This window comes from Camellia sinensis, chromosome 10 (genome assembly GCF_055761805.1).
Source record: "Camellia sinensis isolate YWXY chromosome 10, ASM5576180v1, whole genome shotgun sequence".
Taxonomy (NCBI): domain Eukaryota; kingdom Viridiplantae; phylum Streptophyta; class Magnoliopsida; order Ericales; family Theaceae; genus Camellia; species Camellia sinensis.
Genome location: NC_138970.1, coordinates 174,182,825 through 174,201,681, shown reverse-complemented (window position 1 = coordinate 174,201,681; position 18,857 = coordinate 174,182,825). Strand labels below are relative to the sequence as shown.

General features: G+C 47.1%; 1 protein-coding gene, 1 non-coding gene and 2 pseudogenes across 2 annotated transcripts; all 4 read right to left on the bottom strand.

Annotated features, from left to right (window-relative positions):
* Window positions 1-5,544: 5,544 nt before the first annotated feature.
* Window positions 5,545-7,901, bottom strand: LOC145800880 (uncharacterized). The gene is made up of 2 exons (XM_082890633.1): window positions 7,720-7,901; window positions 5,545-6,103 (listed from the first exon to the last, which is right to left on the bottom strand). Exons 1-2 carry the CDS (start codon window positions 7,899-7,901, stop codon window positions 5,545-5,547), a joined length of 741 nt encoding a protein of 246 aa, XP_082746759.1.
* Window positions 7,902-11,331: 3,430 nt separating this feature from the next.
* On the bottom strand, window positions 11,332-13,139 carry LOC145801799 (25S ribosomal RNA; annotated as a pseudogene).
* Window positions 13,140-13,376: 237 nt separating this feature from the next.
* LOC114295764 (5.8S ribosomal RNA) lies at window positions 13,377-13,532 on the bottom strand. Its single transcript, XR_003640997.2, has one exon. It is a non-coding gene; the product is annotated as a 5.8S ribosomal RNA (ribosomal RNA).
* A 233-nt stretch (window positions 13,533-13,765) lies between these two features.
* LOC145801812 (18S ribosomal RNA) lies at window positions 13,766-14,450 on the bottom strand (annotated as a pseudogene).
* Window positions 14,451-18,857: the final 4,407 nt, after the last annotated feature.

Here is an 18,857-nt window from a genome sequence, read left to right as displayed (position 1 = left end):
CAATCTTAAGGGGTTAAGTTGATTTCACATACCTTGAGCCACTTCCATCAATTTCCCCATCTTTCGTCTTCATTCTCAAGCCCTTCCTTCCTTCTTCTCTTTGAGTTCTCTCTCTCTCCCTCTCTCACGTGGCTCCCCCTTTTTTTCTAGATATTTTTGGTTCTAAGAGATGAGTCCATCAACTCATAAGGCATCCATTTATATAAATATACACACACACAAGCTTAACACAATAAGGAGAGCCAAACGTGGCCTTACGAATCGTACGAAATCAAATTTCAATTAAACCTTCCAGATGACTCTAAAAATTGTGCTGATCATAAATATGTCCTCTATTCTGGTTTCTGAAGCCTCTAAAGCCTTCAATTTGCAGTACAAAATTAACCACCCAAATGTGCATTAACGAATTAGACAAATTAGATTTCTAATTAATTTTCCCAAACAGTTCTAAAAATTCACATTAACATACCGAAGTACTCAATTTTGATTTCTGAACCCGTAAAGGTCGGTAATTTAAATTTTAAAGTCGTGACTCAACAGATAATTCCTCAATTCGAACAGATATCATTAAATTAAAGTGCATTAACCCACAAGGGCATAAGGGTAATCTCTGATACGAATTTTGGGGTCGTTACAGACTATGCTTTCCAGCTCTGGAAAGCAAGTTAATGATGTTATGGTCGTTGTCCGAGGTAATTTGGAATTCGACGAAGGTGAGGATCGCCTTGATCCTATTCCTAGACGGAGGGCCGAATCAGATGGCCATATAGTTTTTTGCAGTTATTTTTCTTATATTAATAAAGCTTCATTTTTGAGATCTCATGGTTTTGCTTGTACAGGGAACAATTTGAAGAAAGTCTTGACTTCAACCGACGACGCCGTTCTTTCAGAAATTAAAGTCGCGCTCAAATATTTCGGCTGTTCGAGTCTTCAGAAACAAGGGAGGGCGGCCCACATTCTCCTTCGCTACGAGCCAACATATACGACATTTTCGGCGGCAGAAAACATCCCAATTCCGAGGGGTGAAGAGTTTCTCACGGCTCTTATTTTGACCGACTTCAAAAATTTGCGACAAGTTGGTTTCGAGGGGTCCGATTCGGAGCGGGTGAAGTAGCTGAGGTAGACGAAGCTGAAGTTGACGAGGCTCTAATTTTGGTCTTCGAGGAGGCTAGCCTCAATTCCGACAAACCTCCCTCCACTTTGGGCCGAGGGGATCTTCCGTTTGACGATACTTTTACCGGTTTAGAAGACCTTCCCGGCGCATACCCCGTAGAGATGGCTGGGTTAAACCTCACACAACTCACCAAGAAGAAAAACGCAGAAAGAATGGCCGCGCGGCGAAGAGCAGATGCCATTCGATCTGAAGTGCCACCTGCCGCCGAAGCTCAACCCTCCCCGCTTGTTATCGAGGAGGAAACGGCCCAAAGCCGAAGTGTGAAGTCCGAGGTGGTTGTGCAGGCCGATCAAGAAGCTAAGCAAAGGGCAGAGAAGCGTCCTGCCGAGGTCGAGGCTGGCTCAGAAGAAAACCGTGCTGACAAACGGCCTCGTTTAGAGGAATCGGATGTGATTATGCCTTTTGTCATTCAACCGAAGATAAAAAAACACGCTAATCTCCTCTGATGCTTCTACAATTAAAGACCCAGCCGTCGCGCTCAGTATGGCTACGTCCGTCTCATTGCCGGCTTACAAGGCGGCTTTTCGAGCGGAGCCGGATCTGCTGGCAATAGCACTAGCCGCTCAGTCAGCTCTCCTGGTATATACCTTGACCCTGTCTTTCCCTTTTATGCAAATATTGTTTTGGTTTTAATTTCCTATTTCACAGACGGTCAGGAGAATAGCCGAGATAGGCCATCGCCAGCATGACGCCGTCGAATGACTTGGCCGTTTACAAACGGATATAGAAGGCCAAAGGAGCAGGGCTGATTTTGAAGTGGCGAGGGTGAAGATGGAAAGCGCCAGGGCTAAGGTTGAGATGGAGAGGGTGAGAAATGCGGATCAGCTGAGATTGGCTGCCGAGAAGAGGGCAGACGCGAGCGAAGACGTGCTCAAGTTAGCCCAAGAGGTGATCGCCAAACTGGAGGCAGAATTGGAAGAATTAAAGAAGGCGAAGGAAGTAGCCGACTCGGAGGCTTCCAAGGCGTTCGAGGCTGGGCAAAGCGTTGATCTCGTCAACTATATGGAAGAAGTCCCCAAATTTGAAAATCAGAGATTCAAATACGGCTGGCTCAAAGCCCTTGCTGTTGCTGATGTGACATTGGCTATGTCGATTCCATACGAGCAAGTGGATGTTGAGCCGCTGGAGTCTGACTCCGAGGATTAATTAGGGCGACACTTGTTTTTGTTTAAGGATTTTGAATGTATTCTTACAGCTTTTCATTTAGCAGTTTTTATGTATTGCTACAGTTTAAGTTTTTTCTAGGCATTTTCATGCGAACTTGTAGCTTTTTGTTTAGTAGTTTTTACATGTAAAATGGCTACAATTTATGCTCAATTTACTAATGAAAATTTCCTTTGTACTTTGCTATTATTTGTGCTAAATTTTGTTATTGATGAATGGTATTGCTTTTTGCTACTTTGGATAAAACATTCGTGTATACTCGTCGATTAGATAGCTAGGCAGTTTAGTAATTTATCCTCGTCGAATAGCCGATCAGATAAATAATTCGGCCCTTACCCCGGCCGATGAACGAACTCCAGAAGCCAAATATTGTTAGTTCATGGAGTGGCTGCGGCATAAATCGATCGGTATTGGGTTTAGATGCTTGGCTGATCAGATTAATAAATCTGCCCTTGCCCCAGCCAGTGCATGAGCTTTAGAAGCCGAATATTACTAGTTCATGGAATGGCTGCGGCATAAATCGATCGGCATTGGGTTTAGATACTTGGCCGATCAGATTAATAAATCTGCCCTTGCCCCAGCCAGTGCATGAGCTTCAGGAGCCGAATATTGTTAGTTCATGGGGCAATCCGATCGCCATCAGGCTTTTGGAGTTTAGTAATAATGAAGTCGCCTCGGGGGCGCTGCATGCATTAAGAATAAATGGGGTGGGTTCTTCGCGCCAGTGATTCCACTTATCGTGTTCAAACTCAATTGAAACTAGCTTGTTTCGGAAGGTTAGGTAGGTGCGAATGTCAAATAGACTGTTCTTTAATAGCAGAGGAGAAGGGCCAACATTGGCTGAGCTCGATACTAAAATGAATCACAGCAGCGAGCCCATACGCGCGGGAGGTAGGACGTCTAGGGAACGGGAAAAACGTCAGCCTCTAATTCGTCGAAACAGATCACCCCGAAAAGAAAAATAACAACGGGGAAACTCCCCGTGACCGCGATTGAGAAATGAGCTCGAAGCGACGCCGTGACCATTGAGTTTTACGATTTTTGTGGGGAATAAACCAATGACAGAGGCAGACTCCATTGTTAACGACCCAGGTGTAGCGGTCGAGTTCGCTCGATAGATTTTTCCATCGAAAGTCCAACAGTCGATGGTTGGTCGACAGGATTTCAAAGTATTTCAAGAGGGCATCCATGGGGTGGTGAAAGGGCTGTATACCACTTATGAAGTCGGCATGTGCCTGCGCGCCGCCCGACGAGAAATAGAGAAGAAAGACGAACAAATTTGAAGTTTGGAGGCTCGCGTGGAGAAGGCCGAGCGTGAGCTTAGGGAGCTCAGGAAGGCTCAAACCACCAAGCCACGTGCGGCTGGTCAGTCTAACCCAGTCGGGGAGGAGACAGTGACCCAACGGCTGTTAAGTCACGCTAGTGCCGATCGAGATATGGTAAGCATGTTTGCCGTAGAAAATGCAAGGACCATTGGTTATGAAAAAGGCTTCCACGATGGCCGGAAAGTCGGGATAGACAAGACCAAAGAGAAACTCGCGGAGGTGGTCTGTCGGTGCGAGAACCGGGGCTTTAGGCACTGGTGGATTAAGGCTTTTCAAGCCGTAGAGGCTCTCCAAGAAGCAGGAGTTGAATCGGCGTTGCCATTATTCCAACGCCATCATTTTCCTTATGGCGCTTTCAAAATTGAAAAGAACGATGACGAGGGCGACGCTGAATAGAACTAAACGTACTGTAAGCACTCCAATGTACTGAACTGAATGTATTTTTTGGTTAATTTAATAAAATATTTTGTTTTAAATGTCTGCGTGTCATTTTGAATGTTTGTATATTTTAATTTGCTTATGTCGTTTTAATTCAGAGACTTAATTAAGCATTTCACTTTAACGTGTATACGGTTTTTGCCGGCTCAAGTTGATTAAGCATTTAATTTGTTTATGCTTTAACGTGTACACGGTTTTTGCAGCTCAACTTAACGAAGCATTTCACTTTGGCGTGTATACGGTTTTTGCTGGCTCAAGTTGATTAAGCATTTAATTTGTTTATGCTTTAACGTGTACACGATTTTTTGCCGGCTCAATTTAACGAAGCATTTCACTTTGAATATTTGAATATTTAAGGCTCCGACTTCTGGTAGGGCATTCCGAATCCGTCTTATTCGGCCGAATACGTGTTATGCACGGCTGTGGCTCTGAGTTCGGAGGCTTAAATATTGGTCAATCGTGATTTCCGCGAAGGGTGCTCTGAATCTGGAGGCTTAATCGGCCCAAAGGTGTCTTGCATCGATGGGGCTCTGAATTCGAAGACTTCCAATCGTCATATCCATGAAGGGCGCTCCGAATCCGGAGGCTTAATGGGCCCAATGGTGTCTTGCACCGATGGGGCTCCGAATCCAGAGACTTGTATTGGCCAATCATGATAACCACGAAGGGTGCTCCGAATCCGGAGGCTTAATCGGCCCAAAGGTGTCACGCACTAATGGCGCTCCGAATCTGGAGACTTGTATTGGCCAATTGTGATATCTATGAAGGGCGCTTCGAATCCGGAGGCTTAATCGGCCCAAAGGTGTCATGCACCGATGGGGCTTCAAATCTGGAGACTTATATTGGCCAATCGTGATATCCACGAAGGGCGCTCCAAATCTGGAGGCTTAATCGGCCCAAAGGTGTCTTGCACCGATGGGGCTCTGAATCCGGAGACTTGTATTGGCCAATCGTGATATCCACGAAGGTCGCTCCGAATCCGGATGCTTAATCGGCCCAAAGGTGTCATGCACCGATGGGGCTCCGAATCTGGAGACTTGTATTGGCCAATCATGATATCCACGAAGGGCGCTCTAAATCCGAAGGGTTAATCGGCCCAAAGGTGTCATGCACCGATAGGGCTCCGAATCCGGAGACTTGTATTGGCCAATCGTGATATCCACGAAGGGCGCTCCGAATCCGGAGGCTTAATCGGCCCAAAGGTGTTATGCATCGATGGGGCTCTGAATCCAGAGACTTGTGAACTGAATTGCGCGAAGAAGAAATGAGAAACTTTGCTTTGCAAAAGTGAAATATGTACAAGTATCAAGCCCCACAAGTCGGGTCAATGATAGAATTTACGTAATGCATTGAATTCCAAGGTCGTGGCAGACTCCTCCCAGACATGTCTTTGAGTCGATAGGCCCCTACTCCCGCGACTGAGTCAATCTGATAAGGGTCATCTCAGTTAGGTCCCAATTTTTTGTCAGCCAAATTCTTGGCAGCTGGAAGCATTCTCTTCAAGACCAACTCTCCTGGTGTGTAGCAGCAAAATTGAACGCGCTGATTATATGACTTAGCCAGCTGCTGCTGGTACCGTGCCATGGATGCAAGGGCGTGGTCTCTCCGCTCTTCAATCAGAATCAAGTCCAAAGCTAACATCATGTCGTTTCGGCCCAAATAAAAAACTGTTGATTTCAAAGTTAGGAAACCGATCTCCAATGGGATGATTGCCTGTGTTCCGAAGCACAAAGCGAATGGTGTTTCCCCACTGGACCGTCTCGGTGTTGTGCGATGAGCCCATAACACACTCAGTAGTTCTTCAACCCATCGGCCTTTCGCTTTCTCCAGCCTCTTTTTGATGCCATCTAAAATGATTTTATTGGAGGCCTCAGCTTGGCCATTACTCTGTGGATAAGCCAGGGTGGAGAAGTAGGGTCGAATACCATACTTGCCGCAAAGTTCCCGGTAGACTCCGCAATTAAACTGGGTGCCATTGTCTGATATAAGTGCTCTGGAAATGCTGAACCGTGTTATGATATTTCTCCATACAAAACGCTTTACGTTGGTATCTCGGATGTGCGTTAATGCCTCCGCTTCTACCCATTTCGTGAAATAATCAGTCGCGATGATCAGAAATCGCTTGTTACCTGAAGCACGAGGCAGCGGTCCGACGACGTCAAGTCCTCATTGAGCGAACGACCAAGGGCTGGATATGGAGCTTAACTCTTCAGCAGGCTAGTGTGTCAGAGGAGAGAACTTCTGGCACTGTTCGCACTTCTTCACATAATACTTGGCATCGGCTCTCATTGTCGGCCAGTAATACCCTTGTGTCATGGCTCGATGAGCCAAAGAGCGCCTGCCAGAATGTGCGCCACAACTGCCTTCATGTATTTTAGTCAGAAGCTCTTTGACTTTGTTCAGATGCACGCATTCTAGATATGGACTAGAAAAGGATTTTTTATAAAGCTTTCCTTGCGGATCCAAGTAGTATCGCAGGGCTTTGTTTCACAACTTGTGCACTTCTTTCTTGTCCGTTGGGAGCTGTTCGGAAGACAGGAATGCAACAATAGGGTCCATCCAACTCGGTCCTGACTCTATGACATTGACCTAGACTTCCTCCGAGGGGCCAATGCTCGGCTCCGAGATGAAACCTACTTCGATGGTCCGTTTAATCTCTGAGTTAATGGCGGAGGCTAGGCAAGCCAAGGCATCTGCATGTGTGTTCTGATCACCTGTTATTTGATTCAATTCATGATGGCCAAATTTTGCCAGCAAGGAATTAGCCGTTTTCATGTAAGCCACCATACGGTCATTTTTGGCCTCATACTCCCCCTTTAGTTGATTGATCACTAGTTTTGAATCGTAAAATACAAGCAAACGCCGAGCACCCAGAAGATGTGCATTCCGCAAACTGGTTAGAAGGGCTTCGTATTCGGCCTCGTTATTTGATGCTTCGAAGCTGAGTTTGACGACCTGCTCAATTGTTGCACCGTCGGGAGCCATGATTACTACTCCGGCTCCACTGCCCTGTTGATTGGATGACCCGTCACAATACAGCTGCCAAATGTCCCCAACGTAAATTCTCCAATTCGGCATGGGTTGAGTTTGGTTGGTCTTGAAGTCGGCAACACCCCTCGTGAATTCGGCTACAAAATCAGCAAGCACTTGCCCCTTGATCGAGGTTCTAGGCAGAAATTGAATATCGTACTGACCGAGTTCTAGGGCCCATTTCGAAACGCTCCCTGATGCTTCTGCACTACGTAGTACTAATTAGAGGGGGTAATATGTTAGTGCCCCGATGCTATGCCCCTGGAAGTAATGCATCAAGCTAGGATAAGTTTTTCTAGTGGAAGGTAGCGGGTTTCGGTGTCAACCATTGCCTTGCTCACATAATACACTAGTCGCTGCTCTCTGAGCTCTTCCTTCAACAAGACGGCGCTGACAGCCCAGTCAGAGACGGCTAGATATAAAATGAGTGGGTCGCCTACTGATGGCGTCGTCAAAAGTGTAATAGATCGGATATAAGCCTTCAAACCGTTAAAAGCGGCTTCGCACTCGGAGGTCCATTCAAAAGCTTTACCCTGCCGTAGTGTTTGAAAGAATTATCGGCAGCGGTCTGTGGAACGACTAATGAACCTGTTGAGTGCGGCAGCCATCCCTATCAGCTTCTGAACCTCCTTGACAGATCGAGGAGAGCCGAGTTCCAGGATTGCGGTGATTTGCCTCGGATTGGCTTCGATTCCTCGGTGGTTGACAATGTAACCCAAGCATTTGTCAGAGCCGATCCCAAAGGCACATTTGGAGGCGTTCAGCTTCATTCCGTATTTGCGTAGAATGCCGAATGTCTCTTCCAAATCGGCTAGATGAGTTTGTTCTTCTTTGGACTTTACCACCATATCATCAATGTAAACTTCCATAGTGTGGCCGAGTTACTTCTTGAACATGGTAGTGACTAGCCTTTAGTAAGTTGCCCCAGCATTTTTTAGCCCAAAAGGCATAACCTTATAGCAATAGGTTCCTCTTGGGGTGAGGAATGTAGTTTTTTCTTGGTCCTCCGGATGCATGGCAATTTGATGGTAGCCTCTGTAGGCATCAAGGAAGCTTATACGCTGATGACGTGTTGTAGCATCTACAAGTTGGTCTATTCTGGGTAAGGGAAAACAATCCTTGGGGCAAGCCTTGTTTAGGTCGGTAAAATCAACGCAGACACGCCAAGTCCCATTCTTTTTCTTCACAACCACAGTATTCGAGAGCCATGTGGGGTAGGTCACTTCCCTGATAGCTCCGGCGTCAAGCAACTGGTCAACCTCTTCAACAACGGCGGCAATGTCCTCTGTAGCTGATCCCCGACTTTTCTGAATAATCGGCTTGTATTTAGGGTCAACATTTAAACGGTGCTGCGAAACTGACGGATCTACACCTGGCATCTCATATGGAGTCCACGCAAATACATCAAGGTTGCCGAGTAGGAAGGAAATTAGCTACTGCCTGTCGACTTGATTCAAGGAGGCGCCGACCATGAAGAATCTGTCTGGGTTGCCTTCAATCTCAACTCGATCTAGGGCTTCTGTGGCCTTTTCACTTGGGAGCCGCCTAACATCGTCGAGGCTCTCTCGATCCGGCACCTCAATTGAATTCACTTGAAACTCTTTTGGCGTCTTTCCAGCAAGGAGATAACATGCTTGTGCCGATTTTTGGGAGCCACGGATTTGCTCAATGCTGCATTCTGTCAGGAAGCATAGCAGCTGATGATAGGTACTTGGCATGGCCTGCATAGTATGTAACCAAGTTCGCTCCATGACGAGATTGTACGGCGATGGCAGCTTGACGACCAAGAATTCCACATCCACTGTTCAGGAGCCCGCTCAAACGGGTAGTGTGATCTTCCCCAATGGGTATTCTGGATTCGCGTTGAAGCCGAATAATGGGTAAGGAGTTGGAGAAAGATCCGATTCGGAGAAGCCGAGTTTGGTGAAAGTCTTGTAATACATAACTTCCGATGTGCTCCTCGGGTCAATGAGTATGCGCTCAACGGTGAATCGGTTTACGCGTAACTTGATTACCAAGGGATCGATGTGTGGAAGTGTCACTCTGGCCAAATCTGAATCATCAAAAGCAATGCTCGCAGCTTCATGGGGCTGTTTAGCTAGAGTGAGTTGATTTTGAGGGACGGAATTCTACTAAATCGTATGCACTGTGGATGACATTGGTAGGCTATAAATCATGTGGATCACGCCGAGTGAAGGTGAATCCTGTCGTAAGGCTATTGCTTTGGTTAAGTTGCCTTTTCGAACGTACTATTGTAGCTGACCATCTTGTACCAGTTCCTCCAGGTGATCCTTCGATGCGTAACAACTCTCAGTATCATGGCCGTGATCCTTGTTATATTCGCACCGCCTATCCCGTCTTCTCATTTCGGGAGGTCCCATCATTTTGGACGGCCATTTGAAGAACAAAAGGTGTTGAACTTTGGACATGATCGCGCTGATCGGCTCTGACAAATCCATGTATTTCTTGTCGGTGCGCCTTGTGCACCTGTCATCGACTTGCAGTTGTTCATTTGCTCGATGGGGGCATGGTCGTTTGATTGGCCAAAATCCCGTCTCTTGTCTCGTTTAGCCTGGTGCCGTGGTTCTGGACTCTGAGGTGGTACAAAATTTATCGGCTCAGCAATTTCAGAAGGGGCCGTCTTGTTGGCCACGTTTTCGGCTTTAACCCGCAAGGCGTCATCCTCCACTTTGTAGTATTCCTCAACCTTCTTCATCAACGACCAAACTGTTTTGGGGGGCCGTCTAGTCAAAGAGCTGCGGAGGGCACTATTGGGATGTAATCCCATCTTGAAGGCGGTAATGGCCATGGAGTCATTGCAAGCATCATCCACCAGATTAAAACACTCCCAATATCGCGTCGAATACGCACGAAGGGTTTCCCCCGATTGAATCTGCATTGCCCAGAGGGAATTGGCTTGCTTTGGCTGGACCTCATTAGTGATAAACCTTGCCCTGAAGGATTTTTGGAGTTGGTGGAAGCTCTTGATCGAAGTCAGCTCCAGTTTATAATAGCACCTGACAGCCAGTGGTCCCAAACTGTTTGGAAATATTCTGCACATGAGTGCCTTGTCGTCTGCATGCAGTGTCATGGCTTGCTTGTAATGGCGAATGTGATCGGTGGGGTCTGATTTACCGTCGTACAAGGTGAATGACGGTGCTTTGAATTTCTTGGGTAGCACTGCCCTTGCAATCCGTCGTACAAATGGATCGTGCTGGTCTTCTTCGTCTGAACTGTTTCTTCTTCGCTTATGCCTTATACGTGGACTCTCTTCAGAGGAACTGGCAGTTTCGGGTCATCCCTTCTTCTTGGGCTCAGGGGATAATGAGTTGGAGTCGCTATCAATGTCGTGTTGTCGGGCTAGAGGTCGTCGACCACCTGCCATCAGAGGTCATTTCGGATCTTGGCATACAACTTGTTTGGACTTCGCCACTTCGAAGGCCAAATCTTGACGAAGACGTTCGTTCTCAACGATCATGTTTTCCAACCTTTGTTCGTTTTGCTTTGCTTGTTGCATGATCATTTGCATTGTCTCATATGCTGAAGTCAAGGGTGAGGCGAAGTTCAAGGCGCATCTTGCGGCGATAGTCTTTGGTCCAAGCATGTTTGTTGGAGTGAGGTCGTCTCTCTGTGTGGTTTCGTCAGTGACTATCGGAGGGTCTTCCATTACGCCCACCATGGATGTTTTTGAGTATTCTCACAGATGGCGTCAATTGTGGAGAAGTGGTTTGGAAATACTCTTCAGATCTTGGGGGACGCTCGTGATCCTCAGCTAGTCACTTGAAAAGGAATGAACACTCCGGTCGGGAGTGCCAGAATTAGCACTCCGACGGATAAGTCAGTGTATACTCTCTTGATTGCTTGTATCTTAAGTTAAGCATACTAGTTCTCACATACCTCTTTCTGGCTGATGTTCTTCTATTTATATCTTTTATTTCTTGGGCCTTGGGACTGGGCCCACTTTCAATTTGCCGTATAATTATTTTTTTGGCTTTTTTTGTAGCAAATTGCTTTTCACTTGGTCCCTTGCTCAACCGGCTATTTGGCCGAATAGGGTAGGATTTGAATGTGCGAGACGGGGCCGGATGCAATATATATATTTCGACTCTCCAGGTCCAACTATTCGGCCTCTTTACGACTCCTAATATTTGGCCCCCACAAATCCATTTTGCCGACTTTCCTTGCCTATATTGTTTCATCGACCAGAGGTTGTTCACCTTGGAGACCTGATGCAATTATGAGTACGACCGGGCATGGGAGGCACTCAGTCTTTTGAATTTTCAAGGGCCGCCAGAGGCGCACCGGACACCATGCGATGTACGGCGTTCTTTCAACCGCTAAACCCTACCTCCGACTGAGCGGTTTCTATTGTGGGCAGGCTATTAAACAGAAAAGATAACTGTTCCCATTGCCGTCAATTGCCACATCCCAATTCAGGAATTTTAACCCGATTCCCTTTCGAAGCTCGTGCTGAATGCGATTTTTGTCGAGCTTCCCCCGACTCTTAGGATCGACTAACCCATGTGTAAGTGTCGTTCACATGGAACCTTTCCCCTCTTTGGCCTTCAAAGTTCTTACTTGAATATTTGCTACAACTACCAAGATCTGTACCAACGGACGTTCGCCCTAGCGTGCGCCCAAGGTTTTGCAACGACCGCTATGCCTCATCTGGGGCTGGCACTTACCCTGACGACTGGGTATAGGTTGTGCACTTAAGCTCCATCCATTTTCAGGGCTAGTTAATTTAACGGGTGAGTTGTTACACACTCTTTAGCGGATTTTGATTTCCATGACCACCGTGCTATTGTCTTAATCGACCAACACCCTTTGTGGGTTCTAGGTTAGCGCGTCGTTGGGCACCGTAACCCGGCTTCCGATTCATCGCGCATCGCCAATTCTACTTACCAAAAATGCCCCACTTGGAGCCCGACTCAACGGAGCAGTCGTGCCGTCCTACGTATTTAAAGTTGAGAATAGGTCGAGGGCATTATTTTCCCGATGCCTCTAATCATTGGCTTTACCTAATAGAACTCGTGATCGGGCTCGGGCTCTAGCTATCATGAGGGAAACTTTAGAGGGAACCAGCTACTAGATGATTTGATTAGTATTTCGCCCCCATACCCAAATCAAATAAACGATTTACATGTCAGTATCGCTGTGGACCTCTACTAGAGTTTCCTCTGGCTTTGCCCTGCTCAGGCATAGTTCACCATCTTTCGGGTCCTGACAAGCATGCTCACACCCGAACCATTCTCGAAAGATCAAGGTCGGTCGACAATGCAACCCGCGAGGGAATCCCATCAATTAACTTCTTTGTACCTTACGAGTTTACTCACCCATTGACTGGCATAAATGTCAGACTCCTTGGTCCGTGTTTCAAGACAAGCCGAATAGAGAGCTCGTAGGCCAGTGCCTGGAGCGTGCAGATGCCAAAGCATACCGAAGGCATGCGCTACCAGCCACGATCGAGGCGAAGGCATCTCCGTAGGCTTTTCGACTGCCCAAGCTTTGGCCTCCGCCCCAATCTACACCGGTCCACGCCCTGAGTCGATCGGTGGACCAGCTAGTCGCCGTTCCACATCCGACCGGGGCACATCGCTAGCCCCCATCCATTTCTCTCCCGACAATGTCAAGTACTCTTAACTCTCTATTCAAAGTCCTTTTTATCTTTCCCTCGCGGTACTTGTTTGCAATAAGTCTCTTGCCAATATTTAGCCTTGGACGAAATTTACTGGCCAATTAGGGCTATATTCCTAAACAACTCGACTTGCAAACAACACCTTGTGGTCCGACAGGGTCTAGACACGATGGGGCTCTCACCCTCTCTAGCACCCCTTTCCAGGGGACTTAGGCCCGGTCTGCCACTGAGGACGATTCTCCAAACTATAATTAGAAGAACAAGGTTGCTCGCTTTTCAAGCTGGGTACTTCTTGGTTCGCTCGCCGTTACTAGGGGAATCCTTGTAAGTTTCTCTTCCTCTGCTTATTGATATGCTTAAACTCAGCGGGTAATCCCACCTGACCTAGGGTTGTGATCGGAGCGCCTTGGTAGTTGCGCAATAAAGTCACAACTAGCCTCTCGTGATGATTAGGACGCGCATGACACTACGCAACAGTTTGTCAAGCATCACTCGTTATGACACATCATCCACTGTGGGGGAATCATTTTTAGGCCGACTGCAGGTGGGAGAGTGCAGGGGCTAACATCCGTCCACAACCCTTCGGGGGTAGGGGTGACGCAACATGAGATGCCCAAGCAGACGTGCCATCAACCTAATGGCTTCAGGCATAACTTGCTTTCAAAGAATCAATGGTTCACGGGATTGTGCAATTCACACCAAGTATCGCATTTCGCTACGTTTTTCATCGATACGAGAGTCAAGATATCCATTGCCGAGATTTGTTTAGTTTTTTCGTGAGATACACCTAGCGTGCTCCCTTTGTTCAAGTTCCCTGGTGCAATTCGTGCCAAGGTTAGTTGTTTTGCTGAGGAATGGCACTCGTCGCCCCCGAAGGGGCTCCAAGCACAGTCCAGATGAGAGGTAACAAGAGGGGGCCGATGACTCGCCTCCTGCTTCCCCAGCAATAATGACAAGTTCGCGGGTCATTCTGTTACGCAGGCATCAATAATGATCCTTCCATAGGTTCACCTACGGAAACCTTGTTATGACTTTGCCTTCCTCTAAATGATAAGGTTCAGTGGACTTCTCATGATGTCGCTGGCAGCGAACCGCCCACGTCGCCACGATCCAAACACTTCACCATTTAATCGGTAGGAGCAATGGGTGGTGTGTACAAAGGGCAGGGACGTAGTCAACGCGAACTAATGACTCGCGCTTACTAGGAATTCCTCGTTGAAGACCAACAATTGCAATGATCTATCCCCATCATGATGAAATTTCAAAGATTACTCGGGCCTGTCGGCTAAGGATATAGACTCGTTGAATACATCAGTGTAGCGTGCATGCAACCCATAACATCTAAGGGCATCACAGACCTGTTATTACCTCAAATTTCCCTGGCCTGAAGAGCCATAGGCCCTCCAAGAAGCTAGTTGTGGAGGGTCCCCTCCACATAGCCAGTTAGCAGGCTGAGGTCTTGTTTGTTAATAGAATTAACCAAACAAATTGCTCCACCAACTAAGAACGGTCATGCACTACCACCCATAGAATCAAGAATGAGCTCCCAGTCAGTCAATCCTTACTATGTCTAGACCTAGTAAGTTTTCCCGTGTTGTGTCAAATTAAGCCGCAGGCTCCACTCCTAGTGGTGCCTTTCTGTCAATTCCTTTAAGTTTCAGCCTTGTGACCATACTCCCCCCCGGAACCCAAAAACTTTGATTTCTCATAAGGTGCTAGCGGAATCCTAAAAGTAACATCCGTTGATCCCTAGTCGACATCGTTTATGGTTGCGACTAGGACGGTATCTGATCATCTTCAAGCCCCTAACTTTCATTCTAGATTAATGAAAACATCCTTGGCAAATGCTTTCGAAGTTGTTCATCTTTGATAAATCCAAGAATTCCACCTTTGACTATGAAATATGAATGCCCCTAGCTGTCCCTGTTAATCATTACTCCGATCCCGAAGGCCAACGTAATAGGATCGAAATCCTATGATGTTCTTCCATGCTAATGTATCCAGAGTGTAGGCTTGCTTTGAGCAATCTAATTTCTTCGAAGTAACAGCGCTAGAGGCACGACTCGGCCAATTAAGACCAGGAGCGCATCACCGACAGAAGGGACGAGACGACCGGTGCACACTTAAGGCGGATGGGTTGACCCAACCCAAAATCCAATTGCAAGCTTTTTAACTACAACAACTTAAATATACACTATTGGAGCTAGAATACTGTGGCTGCTGGCACTAGACTTGCCCTCCAATGGATCCTCGTTAAGGAATTTAGATTGTATTCATTCCAATTACCAAACTCAAAGAGCCCGGTATTGTTATTTATTGTCATTACCTCCCCATGTCAGGATTGGGTAATTTCAGCGCCTACTGCCTTCCTTGGATATGGTAGCCATTTCTTAGGCTCTCTCTCCAAAATCAAACCCTTTTTCTCTGTCACCCGTCACCACCATGGTAGGCCATTATCCTATCATCGAAAGTTGATAGGGAAGAAATTTGAATGATACGTCACTAGCACAAAGGCCGTGTGATCCGTCGAGTTATCATGAATCATCAGAGCAACAGTCATAGCATGCGTCGACTTTTTATCTAATAAATGCATCCATTTTAGAAGATCACGTGTACCCGCACAAGACGCTAAATCTGAGAGCACGAGTATAATTGCGCACAGGCCGTGCTACCGATACAGTAACTTGAAGACAGCATGGAACGCAAGAGATACTTTGGGGTTCACCTAGTGCCATGAGGTGCCGAGACGAATATAGGCAAATGATTCAGACCGAATTCCCTTTCCTTAGGTAGACAACACACGAATGAAAAGGAATGCACCAAAGGAGTTTGCTGCACAAGCATGGATCCATCTAACTTGCACAAACCAATCATAACTCACGTGCCACGACATATACTATGCACCTGCCCCACAAAAAGACATCACACCCGAAGGACTAAGAAACCTGACGAATGTGAAAAAAATATTTAGAGAAGCCGAGCAAGCACCAGTTAGCACGACTACAAATAACAAAGGCAACAAGCAACTTCTGAGGGACATGCTTTTCGCAACAAGCTTCCACTAGGAAAGCACAGGGAACTTGTTCGTAAGTCAAACCCAACCAAATGGCAATTACTCGAGGGACATGCTTTTCGCAAAGTAGCTTTCACTAGGGAAGCGTAGGCAACTTGTAGGCAAGTCAAAGCCAACCTAATGGAAATTACCCGAGGGATATAACTTTTCGCAAGGTGCTTCTACTAGGAAAGCGCAGGCAACTTGTAAGAATCCCACGTATGATGAAGAGGAATGTACTAGTGGAGTTCGCTGCACAAGTAGGAAGCTATCCAACTCTCACAATCCAATCACAACTCATGCAACCATGACGTACACTATGCACCAGCCCCCCAAAATGAAACACATCATGAAGGACTAAGAAGTGCAACGAACGTGTAAAAACATTTAGAGAAGTCGAGCAAGCAATCATTGTTGCGACTGCAAATAACAAAGGCAACAAGTAACTTTCGACAGACATACTTTTTGCAACAAGGTTCCACTAGGAAAACAAAGGCAACTTGTACGTAAGTCAAAGCCAAGCTAATGGCAACTATCAGAGGGACAAGCTTTTCGCAAGGCAACTTCCACAAGGGAAGCCCATGGAACTTGTAGGCAAAAGCCAATTACCCGCGGGACATACTTTTCGAAAGGAGCAGGGCAAGCCAGGCTGTATAGGTCATCCGCAGGCTGGGCTGGCATGCTGACAAGGCCGCAAGCAGGCCGAGCTGCCAAGGCCACCTGTAAGTAGGCCAGAATACCAAGATTGCCCACGGGCTAGCCTACTATACTGTTAAGGCCGTATGCATGCCATGCTATAATGGTCGTGCGCATGCCATACTACAATGGTTGTACCATGCTGTCAAGGTCACGAGCATACGAGGCTATCATACTGCCTAGGTCATGCACATGACAAGCAGCCAAGGTTGTGTGCAGGTCAGGCTGCGATGCTGCCAAGGCCGCGCACATGCTTGGCAACCATACTGCCTTGGCCAAGTGCATGCCATGTTGCCATGGCTGCGCACATGCCAAGCTACCATGTTACTTAGGCCATGGGTAGGCCATGCTACAAAGGTCGTACACATGCTAGATAGCCATGCTAGCTAGGCCGCAGGCATGCCATGCTGTCTAGGCCTAAGGCCTGACATGCAGCTAAGGCCCTGAGCAGGCTAGGCTGCCAAGCTGCCGAGGCCGCGGGCATGCCAACCTGCAAAGGCCGTGCGCACGCCAGACAACTATACTGGCTAGGCTGTGGGCATGCCACACTACCTAGGCCGCACGCAAGCTAGGTAGCCATACTGCTAAGGCTGCACGCTTGACATGTTGCAAAGGTCGCGCGTGGGCCAAGCTGCCATGCTACAAGGCCACGCGCAAACGAGGTGGCCATACTGGCTAGCCTGTGGGCATTCTCTGCTGCCTAGACTACACGTAGGCTAGGCTAGCATGCTGCAAATGCCGCGTGCTTCACATGCTGCCAAGGCCACATACAGGCCAGGCTGCTATGCTGCCTAGGCTGCGGGAATGCCATGTTGCCAAGGCCGTGCACAAGCCAGGCCGCGGGTATGCCATGCTGTCTAGGATGCGCGCAGGCTAGGCTAGCATGCTATCAATCCCACGGTCATGCCATGCTGCCAAGTTGGCCAGGTCACAACCCTGGCCATGTGTATGCTAGGCTGCTAGGCCGCTAAGACCGTAGCACTGCTGGCAGACATGCTAGGCAACCGAGGGCGCGACCATGGAATGCTGTAACATCATGGCTGCGGCCCTGTATGTGTGCACGCCAAGCTGGAATGCTAACCAAGCCGTAGCTAAGGCTACATACGGGCCATTCTGCGCTACCGGCCAAGGTCGTAGTGCTACTACCACCGCCACCACCGCGGACCGCCACTCGACACATCTCATGCTTGGCTATGGAGTTTCAATGCCATAAGCCAAGCAACGGCATATGCCAAGCGCGTGCCCTAGCATGGGCGTGGCCTGTGGCCTGGCCACGCTGGCCAGCCTTAAGGGAGGTGCCCCTCTTTATAGTAGCTTGTTAAGCCTTTTTCCATCTGGCAAGAGGAAACATCACCTATGCTTGAGGAGTCATAATGGGGTATTTTTAAAAAGTAACATTTTCTTTCACAAATTTTCAATGATAACTTGAAGAAAAAAAAAATCAAACATCATAAAAAAATTAAAAAAAAAAACGTTTTGGCTACCAAAATATTCTAGTTTAATTTATTTCTATTTTAATATTTAAAAAATAATAAAAATTAGCAAAAATAGTGAGAAAATTGTAGAAATGATTTCAATAATTAAAGGATGAGGCACTTGTAATTATAGTAATTTCTAAAATATTTTTTAAAAGTTAATTTATTTTATATTAATTTTTATAAATAAATAAATATCTAAAAAATTCAAGAAATTCAAGAAAATAGAAAAAGATTGGAAATGACATTTAAAATTAATACCAGTGCATTATTTAATTATATGACATGGTTTAGGTAAGGATATAAAAGAATCATGTCTAAAACAAGCAGTAAAAATGTACAAAATACGACACATTGTCGGACAAAGCGAAAAAATACACAATAAGTGATACAAAACAACCAATGCAATGCGACAGGTAATAATTTGCATTTGGATAAGATGATGATGCCACACAAAGTAATTGCGACTCAATGTGCAGTGGCCTGGGCTGCTGCTTGTGCCGCTGCCTGTGCTACTACCTTGGTTGTGGCCTAGGCTGCGACCAGTGCTGATGTCTTGGTTATGGCATGGACTGCGACCTGTGCTGCTGCCTAGCTATGGCATTGGATGCGGCCTGTGTTGCGGCTTGGGTTGCTGCCTGGGCTGCAGCGTGTGCTGCTGCCTAGTTGCGACCTTAGCTACAGCCTAGGTTGTTACCTCGGATGCGACATGTACTGCTGCCTGGCTCCAGCCTAGGCAGCAGCCTGGCCTTTGTTATGGCGTAGGCTACAGCATGTGCTACTACCTAGCTGCAGCCTGTGCTGCTGCCATGACTTCAGTATGTTCTGCTACCTAACTGCAGCTTGTGCTGTGGCCTGGACTGTG